Source organism: Sceloporus occidentalis, unplaced genomic scaffold (assembly GCF_023333645.1).
Source record: "Sceloporus occidentalis isolate IW3139 unplaced genomic scaffold, rSceOcc1.0.p SCAF_21, whole genome shotgun sequence".
NCBI classification, from domain to species: domain Eukaryota; kingdom Metazoa; phylum Chordata; class Lepidosauria; order Squamata; family Phrynosomatidae; genus Sceloporus; species Sceloporus occidentalis.
In genome coordinates, this window is record NW_028317001.1 from 8,791,492 (window position 1) to 8,804,853 (window position 13,362).

Here is a 13,362-nt window from a genome sequence, read left to right on the forward strand (position 1 = left end):
CATGGAGATTCAGTCTTTTTCATTATGGGGATACGGAGCGAGGGTCACAGGATCCCAACTCCTGGTGTAAGACCTGGCCCAGTTCATTGTAGATGTTTGACATAATGTTAGAGTGAGACTGAGAGGTTTTGGGAGTCCCTGTCCCTCCAAAATTAACTTTCCCAAGAGCAGTCTAGGTCTCCCTTCCAAAGACCAGCAGTGGATGGAGAAGGAGGCCTTGGGGAAGCAGAGGAGAGCTTGGCTTGACCCCCAAGGACTCTCCCTTGATGGTTTCCATCTCTCTAGGAAACGGTGGAGCCTGGGAGGGAGACTGAGGACTAGGGCATGCTGGGAAAAGCTTCAGGGGAGCTTATGGGAGCAAATGTGGGACTTTGCTTTCTCCTCCCGATTACTTTCTTGCTCTCTTCTGACAGGCTTGAAGACCACACAAGGTAAGCTCAATGGTGGAAAAGACTGCAAAAGCCATCTTCTCTGTTTATTCCATGCTCACCTCCATGGCACCTTAGGAGCAAGCAATCTCCACTGAGGGCAGCACAGTTGAAAAATGATATCCAAAATGGGGAGTGGTCTTTGAGATCCTGATGGTCCTCTGAGAGGAAAATGCCAGACCCTGAAACCAATCCTGGCCAGCTTTTGGGAAAGTGCCCTCAAGGTTTGGTCCAAGCGGCTCTCAGCCCCTTGCAGACTGTCCCTTCCTTGAGCCTTGCTCTCCTGGAGGCTCAGAGGGGATTCTGGTGGACCTGGGCTCCTCTCCTTCTTAGGGACCCTCAGCCCCAGGTTCAGCTACAAACGGTAATTCGCCCACAATGTACCCCCCATTCCCTGCTCTGTCCTGGCACATGCCTTAGGAAACCTCTTCCATGGACATTTGGGGGCTCCTAATCTTAGTCAAAATGGAAACCTCTGGAATCCTCCTATACTTCCCAACCGGGAAACAAGGTATAGTTGTGAATCTCTTCCAAGAAAAAGAAGGGTTGTTGTTGTAATAAGAGGGCTCCAGTCAATTGAGATCTTCTTCAGGCAGTAAAGGGGGGTTTATGCAAATGCAGAATGACATCACTGCTATGGAAGATTCACTTGACCAATCAGAGAGCAAGATAAAGGTTCTTCTGGAAGCTTCCGTGAGAAGGAGATATAAGGCCTGAGAGACCAAGAGACAGTTGGGGGAATTGTGTCGGTTGGAGATCGAGAGAGAGAGAGTTAAAGAGCGGATCTTGGAAGTTAGTCTCAGAACTGGACGTTTAGGTCTATTTAATATTTTATAGCTTGTATGAATTGAATATTATATACTTACAAATATTGTACCTGCAAGATTCTTAATATCTAGTATGACTTATATTTTAGTTATATTTTGTTATCTATAATAAATACCTCCTTGGAGTATCTACTACTCGACTCTCCTTTTACACGTGTTTTGGCTCGGTTGATGCTTGGGAAGATCCGTAAAGAAGTAGAAATAAGGTTCCTTAACCGGTCCCAGTATAGGTTAAGGGAAGTCCTTTTATAATTCACTGTGTGGAGGCAGCATGCTTTAAGGAATTTAAGGCTCTGCTGGGCTAAGAGCCATAACAGGGCTGTGGTTTGGCTGCTTGGACCCCAGGAGATCATCCCAATCTCTGATCCCACGCATTGTGCAGGTCATACTCTCGATGTGGTCTTATGTACGGAACAGGCACATCCGTGGGTGGAGGTAGTCCATATCTCCGCATTGCCATGGACCATGGATCGTTTCCTGGTCAAGGTTGGGCTGAAGGTCACTATTCCCTCCGTTGGGGGCAGAGGACCTATTAAAATGGTCCCACATAGAAGCTAGTAGAGCAATGGCTGTGAGATCTATTGGAGCAATCCTTAGATCCTACAACCAGGCAGGGGGTCATCTGGTCGCACCAGCTCTAAAGTTATAGCTCAGATCCTATATGGCGCTCTGTGTGGGGATGGGATGATTCCCAGTTGGTGAAACTGGGGGCCATCCAGAATACATTTTTCAAGAAATTGCTCTTACTTTCACCTGAAACACCTGCAGCTTTGGTTTGGGCTGAGGTCAGCCTCCCTTCCATCAGAACTCATATTCATTTTGCTTTATTTAACTACTGGAGATCTGTAATAGGTTCTCCGGTTAAGGTTTTTTCTAAGTTGTGTTTCCAACATTTACCAAGTTGCAAAGTCTGGAGTTTAAGATACAATAGGTTGCTTGAATCATATCCTGCTCTAACTGAAAATCCTTCTACCCGGAATTCAAGAGAGAAGCTTCGTGAATACATTTTTAACCATGATGTTTATCTGGATACACTGGCTATTAACAATTCGACATTTTCCAAATGGTTTAGATTATATAAATTGGACCATCAGATGGCTGTTTATCTAGGAAAGCTTACATTCCCAAAGCTTAGGCAGGCTTTTACAGCTCTTCGTTTCCAAACAATGCCTTCAGCCATGATCCACACACCTATATTCCGGTTTATGTATTTGTGGAGCTCCAGAAATCGAGGACTTGCCTCATTATCTGCTTTTTTGCTCACTATATACTGATCCAAGAACTAAATTTATGGGATCTATTCTGTCCAATTTAGAGTCTAATATCACTTCTGAAAAGATTTTTTTTCTCCTGTCTGATATTGATTCTCAGGTAACTTATAATGTTTCACTGTTTGCCTCAGCAGCAATCCAAATTCGGGCAAAGGTTAATAGCGGACATTGCAGTTTACTGTCATGGGGATGATCTTATCTAAACTTTGAAGTTGTTTTTAATGTTGTTTTATTTAAATGTCTGGAATTTTATTATGTTTAATGTATAAAATTTGGATGTTAGTTATTTGATGGAGCATTTTATAATTCTGAATTTCTGTCACTGATTTTACATTTTAATCATGCGAATGGCCTTTGGCTTCAGCATTAATAAAAAAATTGATTGATCTAATGCTATTGAAGACTCTGCTGTGTGATGTTCTTTATTTGGCACAAAAATCTCCCCCAAATGAGGCATCAGAAGGGAGGGTCTCTCCTCTGCCTCATTTTCCAGGAGGAAGGGGGCTCCTCAAACCCCTTTTTACCTTCAGATCTCCCTCCCCTCCATGGCCATGCCTCTCTCCAAGGGTCCCCCCTGCCCTCTTTTCTCGTAATAACCTCCCAACTACCTGGGCCCCAAGGACCCCCTGAAGGAGGGGGCAGGGAAGGAAAGAGGGAGAGGCGGACTGGCAGGTCCCCTGCCTTTCTTTGGGGGGAGATTGGGGTTTCATTCCTTCTTACCCCAACCCCTCCCACCAGAAGACCCTCCAGCCAATCCTTCAAACCAACAAGGGCTCTCCACCACTTCCCTCCCTCAGAGCAGGCTGTGAGGGCAGCAATGGCTTCAGAGGCTGAAACTCTGCATGCACATTAGCAACCAAAGGCCACTCCTGAGTATGCGCAGGGATTGCATGGCCCTTGCTGCTGCTGCTGCTGCTTATTCCACTCTTGGCCTTTGGAAGAAAGGAAGTAGTACGCCCTTCCTTCCTTCCTTCCTTCCTTCCTTCCTTCCAGAATGGACCCCAACCAGTGGAGCTGGACTCAGGAGAGAAAGGCTGGGAAGGCTCTGCTTTGTACATATAGCTCTGTTTCTCTGAGTGTGAGTTTGTGTGTGTGTGTGTGTGTGTGTGTGTTTGCCTCTGTTCTTATGGCTGGGAATGGAACTGAGGACTGAGGAGAGAAGAAAGTGTCAGTTTTGTGCAAATTCACAACTTCTGTCCATCAATGACAAGGTTTCCCGTGACATTCTTGCAAATAAGCTTGTAAAATGTGGACTAGACAAGGTAACTATTACATGGATTTGTAACTGGTTGATCGGCCGAACCCAAAGGCTGCTCAACAATGGCTCCTTTTCATCCTGGAGAGAAGTGACCAGTGGGGTCCCACAGGGCTCTGTCCTGGGCCCAGTGCTATTCAACATCTTTATCAATGACCTGGATGACAGAATTGGGAGCATACTTATCAAATTTGCAGATGACACCAAATTAGGAGGAATAGCTAATACCCCAGAGGATCAAGATTCAAAATGACCCGAATAGACTAGAAAGCTGGGCCAAAGCTAACAAAATGAAATTCAACACGGAGAAATGTAAGGTATTGCACTTAGGGCAGAAAAATAAAATGCACAGATATAGGATGGGTGACACCTGGCTGAATGAAACTACGTGTGAAGGGGATCTAGGAGTCCAAGTAGACCACAAGTTGAACATGAGTGAACAGTGTGATGCGGGAGCTAAAAAGGCCAATGCAATTTTAGGCTGCATCAATAAAAGTATAGTGTCTAGATCAAGAGAAGTAATAGTGCCACTGTATTCTGCTTTGGTCAGGCCCCACCTAGAATATTGTGTCCAGTTCTGGGCGCCACAATTCAGAAAGGACATTGAGAAACTGGAGCGTGTCCAAAGGAGGGTGACAAAAATGGTGAAGGGTCTGGAAACCATGCCCTATGAGGAATGACTTAGGGAGCTTGGGATGTTTAGCCTGGAGAAAAGAAGGTTAAGAGGTGATATGATAGCCCTGTTTAAATATTTGAAAGGATGTCATATTGAAGAGGGAGCAAGCTTGATTTCTGCTGCTTCAGAGAACAGGACCCGGAACAATGGATGCAAGCTACAGGAAAAGAGATTCCACCTCAACGTTAGGAGGAACTTCCTGACAGTAAGGGCTGTTCGACAGTGGAATGCACTCCCTCGGAGGGTGATAGAGTCTCCTTCCTTGGAGGTCTTTAAACAGAGGCTGGATGGCCATCTGTCAGGGATACTTTGATTTGGATTTCCTGCATGGCAGGGGGTTGGACTGGATGGCCCTAGTGGTCTCTTCCAACTCTACAATTCTATGATTCTATGATTCTATGAATGAGTCCAGTGTGTTGAAACAGCAAAGAACTTTATTAAGAACACATAGTGAGAAATTCAGCTTTTAAATCAGAGCTGCCCTCCCCAAGCCAAAGATTACATTAAATCCCTAAAACCAAAAACTCCAACCTCTTCCAAACCTAGCCCCCACCTCCAATTCCCACAGTCTACGCCTCATAGGTAAAAAAGCCCCCTTTGCCATGCCCAGAAACTAGCCCTCTTTATGTTAATACTCACTGCCAACTTTCTTCATCCAACATCCCACGAATTCCAAAAGCTATCATTCCCTTAACTATTCTAGCCAGCTGCAACAAATCCCACCCCTCTATCTAGCTAATCTACTCCACAACCCATAATCCCCAGCCAAATTTATAAACTAAAGCAAAGAAATATACTAATAGCAATTAAAACCAAACCTTAACAAAATATAACTTTAAAACTTAAACAGACATATGGACACACAAACCTAACACACAAAATCACAAGGGTCTTTTCTTATCACCAGCGTATTGAAAATATATTCTTTGTATTCCTTCTTGAGAAAAATAATGTCATTTCACTTCTGGGATTTGTGTGGCTTCTCTCCAATGTGGACTCTCTGATGTATCACTAGGTTTGACCTCTGAGAAAAACATTTCCCACAATGCTGGCATTTGTTTGGGTTCTCTCCTGTGTGGACTCTCTGATGTATCACTAGGTAATATTTCGACGAAAAACATTTCTCACAATGCTGGCATTTGTACGGATTCTCTCCAGTGTGGCCTCTCTGATGTATCACTAGGTTTGATTTCGACAAAAAACATTTCTCACAATGCTGGCATTTGTACGGATTCTCTCCAGTGTGGACTCTCTGATGTATCACTAAGTTTGATTTCAATGAAAAACATTTCCCACAACGTTGGCATTTGTATGGCTTCTCTTCAGTGTGGACTCTCTGATGTATCACTAGGTAAGATTTCAATGAAAAACATTTCCCACAATGCTGGCATTTGTATGGTTTCTCTCCAGTGTGGACTCTCTGATGTATCACTAAGTTTGATTTCAATGAAAAACATTTCCCACAATGCTGGCATTTGTATGGTTTCTCTCCAGTGTGGACTCTCTGATGTATCACTAGGTAAGATTTCGATGAAAAACATTTCCCACAATGTTTGCATTTGTATGGCTTTGCTCCTGTGTGGATTCTCTGATGTATGACAAGGATTGACTTGTAAGCAAAACATTTCCCACAATGGTGGCATTTATGTGACTTCTTTGCTGTGTGGACTCTCTGATGACTCAAATGTTCTTCTGTAAAGAAGGACAATGACAGATAAGACTGAAAATCAGAGTTAAGAGAGGAGGGTGTTACCCCATGATTTAGCCCTCATTAACCCCTCCTTATTTGAGATTAAATTAATAAATTTGCTGTGAGTAACCCAACCATGACCCTTCTGCTTATGCCCCTAAATCCATGGAACGATTGTATCCTTACTCATAGGAGCTACCAAGGAAGAGCCTGTATGGGGAATCCTTGAGGGAATCCGTGGAAGCAGATAGTCAAAGGCCTGTTGAAACAATATTCCATGAAACATGTGCCAAAATACTTTGATTGACAGGTGGCATCATATTCTGTGAGAGTGCCATAGAGTGCTGAGTCAGAGCCCAAGGCATGATGCAAGCTAACAGCAGAGGTCACTTCATGCTGTTTGGCACCAGGATGTGACTCGCAACCAATACAGTATACAGCTCACATGCAGATTGGTGTGGATTGGATTGGAGTTGTGTGTACAAGAGATGGTGAAGTTGAAGGAACTCGGAGAGGAGAGCTTGCAAATATTTCTATTATTTTGTAACTCAAGATAGATTTTTAGTGTAAAAAGTGGTCAGTGCATTGCAAATATCTATATCTGGATATTTGCTTCCGTACTCTGCTATGTTATTGTTGAGCTGCATCTGGGAGTGTCACCCTCAGATTGTGGTGTGTATTGGCTTGTGAACACGATAGGAATTCAGAGCCAAGAAGGACCGAGAGCCAGTGTGCTAATCCTTTTTGTCTGATTTATTTGCTCCAAGCACCCATTGCATTCAATTTGGTTTCAGACCATTCTTCCCCCCAGGACATATCCTAAAGCGATTTAAACCCTTTCGAACACTCGGTTTCTGCCCCCAAGCAACAATTACCGTCTAAATATCTGCCCTGGGTGGCTGTTCTTTGACTTCAGTCCAATTACAGACAGACAGTCTATGGGTTTACTTGGCTAAGCACCTCAATGAAGCCGCCAACCCCACTTGTCGCATGAGCTCCTGACTTCTCTTCCCATTTCGAACCCTCAGCAGTTGGAATCAAGATCCGCCTAGGTAAAGTATTACCATTAAGAAAGTCTTACATCTCTTGACCACTCCGACCTGTTATCTAGTTCTTGTGCGTGTGTGTGAACACTTACGTGTGTGTGTGTATTATGCTTTTCCGCTCAATAAAACAAAACAAACAAAAAAAAAAACCCTATTTCAAATGCCTTTGGAGTTCTGGGTGCTTCCAGGCCTGGTATAGTTAAGCTGAATCCCACGGTCGCTCTTGCCCCAACCAAACTTTATCTCTCCTTTCAACTAAGTACCTAATTCCCCTAAAAGCATAGCACTTGCGGCTGTCCTCCCCAGACTCCAGCATTCTGGGTAACAAAGGGCCTCTTGAATCAACCATGGAACTAAGCAAGCTCAGGTAGGAAAAGAAACATTAGAGAACATTGCCATTGTTCTTTAAGCCATTGCAGGGCCAACAGAGGGATTTTACCCAAGAAGACTCTCCAGAGTCTCAAAAGGCTTGAAGAGGGGCCAAAAAAGCCAGGAATCTTGGTCAGGGATGGGCTGAGGAGCATTTGGAGTCAAAAAGCATTTATCTCCATGGTTCCTTCCCACAAAATCCTAGAATTGACAGTTTAGGATAGGATATTTAGAATCCTTAGAAAGTGGAGAGAAATAGTGACTCACTAAACTACAAATTCCAAGATTTCACAGAAAGCTGCTAAGACAAACTATGTGTGAAAGGGATCTATGAGTCCTGGTAGACCACAACTTAAACCTGGGTCAACAGTTTGATGCAGCAGCTAAAAAGGCCAATGTGATTCAAGGCTGCATAAATATGGGTATAGTGTTATGGCAGGGGGTTGGACTGGATGGCCTTTCTAGTTTCTTTCAACTCTTTGATTCTGTGTTATAGATTAAGGGAAGTAATAGTGCAATTCTGTTCTACTTTGGTCAGGCCCTCACTTGGAATACTGTGTCCATTTCTGGTCACCACAATTCAAAAAGGATGTTGAGAAGCTGGAGTTTATCCAAAGGAGGGCAATAAAAATGGTGAAGGGTTTGGAAACCATCAAGCCCTATGAGGAGTGGTTTAGGGATCTGGGAATGTTTAGCCTGGAGAAGAGAATGTTAAGAGTGGATAGCCCTGTTCAAATATTTGAAGAGATACTGCTGCTCTAGAGCAAAGGACATAGAACAATGGAAGCAAGGCACAGGAAAAGAGGTTCCACCAAAACATTAGGAAGAACTTCCTGACAGTAAGAGCTATTCAACAGTGGAATATACTCCCTCAGAGCATGGTGGCATCTCATTATTGTTGTTGTTGTTGTTGTTGTTATTATTATTATTATTATTATTATTAATTTCTAAAGTGCTCCTTCTTTGAAGGTCTTTGAAGGTCTTTAAACAAAGGCTAGGTGGCCATCTGCTGGTGATGCTTACAACGTGTTTCCTGCATGGCAAGGGGTTGAATTAGATGGTCCTTGTTATCTGTTTAAGGTCTTTGATTCTATAATTCTAAAGTGGAATCATAGTGCCATGATAATGTAGAATGAAAGGGCCCTCAGTCTTCATAGTAAGGGCAATGAATTCAGCTTCCTTACCCACAGAGGCCACATTCTCGTAATTCTCCATCATCACATCCTTGTACATAAGTCTCTGCTTCTTCGTCAGCAGTTTCCATTCATCCTCAGTGAAATATACCGCCACATCCGCAAAAGTCACCTGCAATAGAAAATAGCCCTCATCCAGAGAATGACTAATAAAAGGAGAGGGAGAAGCACATGATGCATCCCAAAAATTATTTGATCACCTCAGAATTTAGTCCAGGAAATAAACTTTAATTTCTGTTAGCAAGAAAAAAGCTACTGCCTTTGAGATCCAGTTTGTCTCAAATTCTTCCAATACAATATACAATATAATAAAAAATATAATTTAAGCCATGGCTGGGATATTGAGGATGGATTAGGATACTGACTATACCAAAATGTATCGTACATTTAGCCTCCAAAGATTATAGTGCATTTAGCCATTTGTTGCCAAATTTCAGAGGCGAATGTCATTTTTAAAAAGCAACAGCAGAAAGTGGTGAAGATGGACAAAGTTGTTTATGAAGAAGATCACACAAGTGGGAAAGGGCACAACACTTTGTTTTTGCCTCAGACTCCTAGCAAGGGCAAGTCCCTGCCCCCTTCTTTCTTCTCCAACCCCCACTTTTGAGTTGATGGGCTGCAAACTCCTTGGCAATCATTATGCAGAAATTGAAATGAGCTGAAGAATTGGTAAAGTGGGAGAAGAAGAGAGAAACCAGGACATTTTAAAAGCCCTCGAAATATTGGGATGACAGAGGATTAACCAGGACTGTCTCTGCCAAACTCAGACAGTACTTTATTTGCTTCCTTTCATAAATTGGCCCAGCAGTGACCCAGATGAAGCTAATAGAATAGTGACTCACCAAAGAGTTGTTGTACCTCGGCAGCCTCCTTCTCTTGGAGCCCAACTCCCTTTGATTGGCCTCTGTGTTGGCCATCAGGTGGGCAGGGGTCCTGGTGGTCCTGCACTTGGGTCACTTCCAGAAAGAGAGGCCCCAAAGCCGTGTACAAGGAGGCCGAGATGAAGGTCCTGAGAAAAGGGCCCAGAGTTAGGATTGGTTTGGCAAGAAACCCTGCAGCACTCAAAGACACAGAGAACAGCATCCTGCTGGTGACACATGCAGATGACATATACCTCCGTTGGGCCAATGCAGAGGTGGGCATTTGCTTCCTAGCCTGATTCCATAGGGAGCAACACAGGAGCATAGAGGGTTCTGCTGGGTCAGGCTTTCTGGCCTAGTGGCCTCCCATTCTCCCATTGGCCAAAGCAGTTGCCCTCCATCCCCCAGGGAGTTCCCCGGTCAAGCAGGGCAGGAAAGGAGCTCTCTAGTTGCCCCCCTTCCATAGGATCCAGCCCTCCTCCCAGGATCGGGGGGGGGGGGGCACCAGAGGATTGAGCTGATGTGAAGGGAACAACCAATTCCCATGGCAGCCTTCTGCATGCAGAGAAGTCACAATTCTGAGAGTGACTCTGCCCATGTGGAAAGTGCCTATTTTCCACACTGTTGCCTGGCCATCTTGGCTTGGGAATGTCATGTTCTAGCCACAAGTAGGACTAAATCTTAGCCTGTATCCAATCCTATACTTAGTCCTGATCAGAGTAGAATCACTCAGTCTCTTGGATTTACCTATAGATTGACTCACCAGTCAATTACGGGTTGAGTCGGTCTACGCTAGGTTTAACCAACAGGATTCAGGCCTCCTCAGACTTTAAATTCCAATAAGTTGCAATAGAATGTAGAAAATATATATACATAATTATGCATTGTATAAAATTCATTGTATGTACTTTAGTTTCAATAAAAATTATTTTAAAAAAAGACTTTAAAGGCAAGAATGTTAATTTTTCCATGCTGCATCATCATCACTGATGAGAATTTGATTTCTCTTTCATGCAGAGGAAGAGGAGGAGGACCACCTTCTTTATGGAAAGATTAAAGAGCAGATCATTAAACAGAGAGTCTGTGAACATCTAGAAAGCAATGCCATAATCACAAAAAGTCAATATCAGTTTCAGAGAAAGAAGTCATGCCTGACAAATCTAATCTCGGTAGATGATCCTGGTAGATGAAGATAATGCTATGGATATAGTATATCTTGATTTCAGTAAGGCCTTGGTAGATGAAGGGAATGCTATGGATATAGTATATCTTGATTTCAGTAAGGTTCCCCATGTCATTCTTGCAAAGAAGAGATTTTGGGCTGCATCAATAGAAGCATAATGTCTAGATCAAAGGAAGTAATAGTGCCACTCTATTCGGCTCTGGTCAGGTCCCACCTGGAACATTTTGTCCGGTTCTGGGCACCACAATTCAAAAAGGATGTTTAGAAACTGGAGTGTGTCTAAAGGAGGGCAACTAAAGTGGTGCAGGATTTGGAAACCATGACCTATGAGGAATGACTTAGGGAGCTGGGGATGTTTAGCCTGGAGAAGATAAAGTTAACAGGTGATATGATAGCTCTGTTTAAATTTTTGAAGGGATGTCATATTGAGGAGGGAGCAAGCTTGTTTTCTGCTGCTCCAGAGAACAGGACCCAGAACAATGGATGCAAGCTACAGGAAAGAAATTCCAGCTCAACATTAGGAGGAACTTCCTGATAGTAAGGGCTGTTCGAGAGTGGAACACACTTCTTCCTTGAAGTGCAGTGGAGTCTCCTTCCTTTGAGGTCTTTAAGCAGAGGCTGGGGGGCCATCTGTCAGGGATGCTTTGATTGAGAGTTCCTGCATGGCAAAATGGGGTTGGACTCGATGGCCCTTGAGGTCTCTCTCAACTCTATGATTCTTTGATTCTATTATTTATATTCCAGGTGGAGAAACACTGGCCCCTGGCCTGGATAAGACCTGTATTTTTTCAATGATCTGATCGATGGCCTCCCCTTATCATGCCCCCTTCCCCATTTAGACACTGGTGAAAATAATCATTTCATTTTTGCAAATGAGAAAAATCTCTGAGTTTAACTGCTGTGTTAATAATAATAATAATAATAATAATAATAATGTGTATACCACCTTTCCAAAAAGATCAAAGCAGTTTACAAATGTGCAATTACAAGATTTGTGTGTTTGTGTGTGTCAGTCATAGCAGGAGCATGAGGTATGTACCTCCTCCCTCTGTTTGCTAAAGCCACACAGAAATTGAGGCATGTACATTTGTGTGCAGTGTTTCTGAAAGGATCTATTGTCAAAATCACAATTTCTTCACTTTTCCTTGTATATTTTTTAAAAAGATGCACACTGCTGAATATGTTGCACTTATACAACAAAAATCTATAAATGTATAGGTTTATGAGTGAAGATTGCATCCTGGATTATGCTCATTTTTGGGAAGTGAAGACCTATGTAAATTCATTTTATAAACCCAGAGGAAAAAATACCTCACAAAGTTCTAGTAAACAACACGTACACACGGTCCCCATAAAAAGGACTCACTGACGTACTGTGTCTTTGGGGTCTGGAATCTCACTTCCACATTCTGGGAAGACAATGCTGCCAGAAGCTGAATTTGGGGCTTTATGCCTGCAAAGCATGGGCTCACTGTCTCAGCTGCAGCCCTTCCACACAATCCTGGACTGAAGCATTTAAACAAAGGACCTCTTCCAGCTCCAGGAATAAAGACCTACCTTCAGTACAAAGACAGCCCCAGAAAGGGCTCTTCTGCAGTCCTTTAAGGCCGGAGCTTCCCTGGGTCAGAGGCCGTCTCCTCAGCCGTAGAGAAGGGTTGCTCTGAATGCGAAGGAGGAGGAGGTCCAAGGGCTGAGGGAGGGAAGTCAATGGGGAAAAGGTCAGTGCCAATGGCCATGGAGGGCAGAAGGTGACAATGCCTAGGAAACTCCTCTGAGTCCCAGCCCTAGGAATGAGTGGCAGGAGTGAGTCCAGGGGGCTGAGGGGGTCTCCTTTCCCAAAGGGGGGGGGGCAAGGACCGGTGGACCCTCCCCAGCTAGGGTCCAAAGGGAGGGTCTCTTGCTCTACCTCCTTCTCCCAGCCCCCAAAGCCCAGCCTCCGCACTGGCCCTGGGTCCCCTGCCTCCCCTTTCTCAGACCCCTTCCTTCCTTCCTTCCTTCCTTCCTTCCTTCCTTCCTTCCTTCCTTCCTTCTTTCCTTTCTTCTCCCCAAAATGGAGGGCCAGAGGCAGAAAGGGACACACTGCCTTCCTTTTGGCCCATGGAGCCTCGCCTCCTTCTCACTCTGGAGCCTCAGGAAGGGAAAGAGGAGCCTCTTGGTTCAACTGAGGAGGCCTCAGAGAAGGTTCCGGAACATTATACCCCATAGTCACAAGCAGCACAAAATGGCTGCCAGAACCCAAAACGGTTGCTTCTGCGTCAGTGCGTGGCAGATGGCAGTTTGAGGCCTTCAGGGAACCCAAAATGGAGGATGAAAGGGCCACAAAGTCGGAAGGGACCCCAAACAGGATTTCTGAACCTAAACAACACAGAAAGGTTTTCCTGATCGCACCCGATGGCTGTGAGAACACAAAAAGTCCCCAAACAGGATTTCTGAACGTTAACAACAGCTAAATATTTTCCTGATGCTATTGAAAGGAGGAACCTGATCCCCTCCTTAATTACAATCAATAGTGAAAGATATTGATATTAATATCAAGAGAGCCCATCATCCACAACCCAGCTCAG

At 44.1% G+C, this 13,362-nt stretch overlaps 1 protein-coding gene and 1 long non-coding RNA gene across 2 annotated transcripts; both read right to left on the reverse strand.

The window, feature by feature from the left end:
* Window positions 1–4,871: 4,871 nt before the first annotated feature.
* LOC149301549 (uncharacterized) lies at window positions 4,872–6,285 on the reverse strand. Its single transcript, XM_089484237.1, has 2 exons — window positions 6,268–6,285; window positions 4,872–6,177 (listed from the first exon to the last, which is right to left on the reverse strand). The coding sequence occupies exons 1-2, from the start codon at window positions 6,283–6,285 to the stop codon at window positions 5,416–5,418; spliced, it is 780 nt and encodes a 259-aa protein (XP_089340363.1). The 3' UTR covers window positions 4,872–5,415.
* Window positions 6,286–9,678: 3,393 nt separating this feature from the next.
* Window positions 9,679–12,482, reverse strand: LOC149301550 (uncharacterized). Its single transcript, XR_016272217.1, has 3 exons — window positions 12,356–12,482; window positions 10,379–10,442; window positions 9,679–9,764 (listed from the first exon to the last, which is right to left on the reverse strand). It is a non-coding gene; the product is annotated as an uncharacterized LOC149301550 (long non-coding RNA).
* Between the last annotated feature and the right edge of the window lie 880 nt (window positions 12,483–13,362).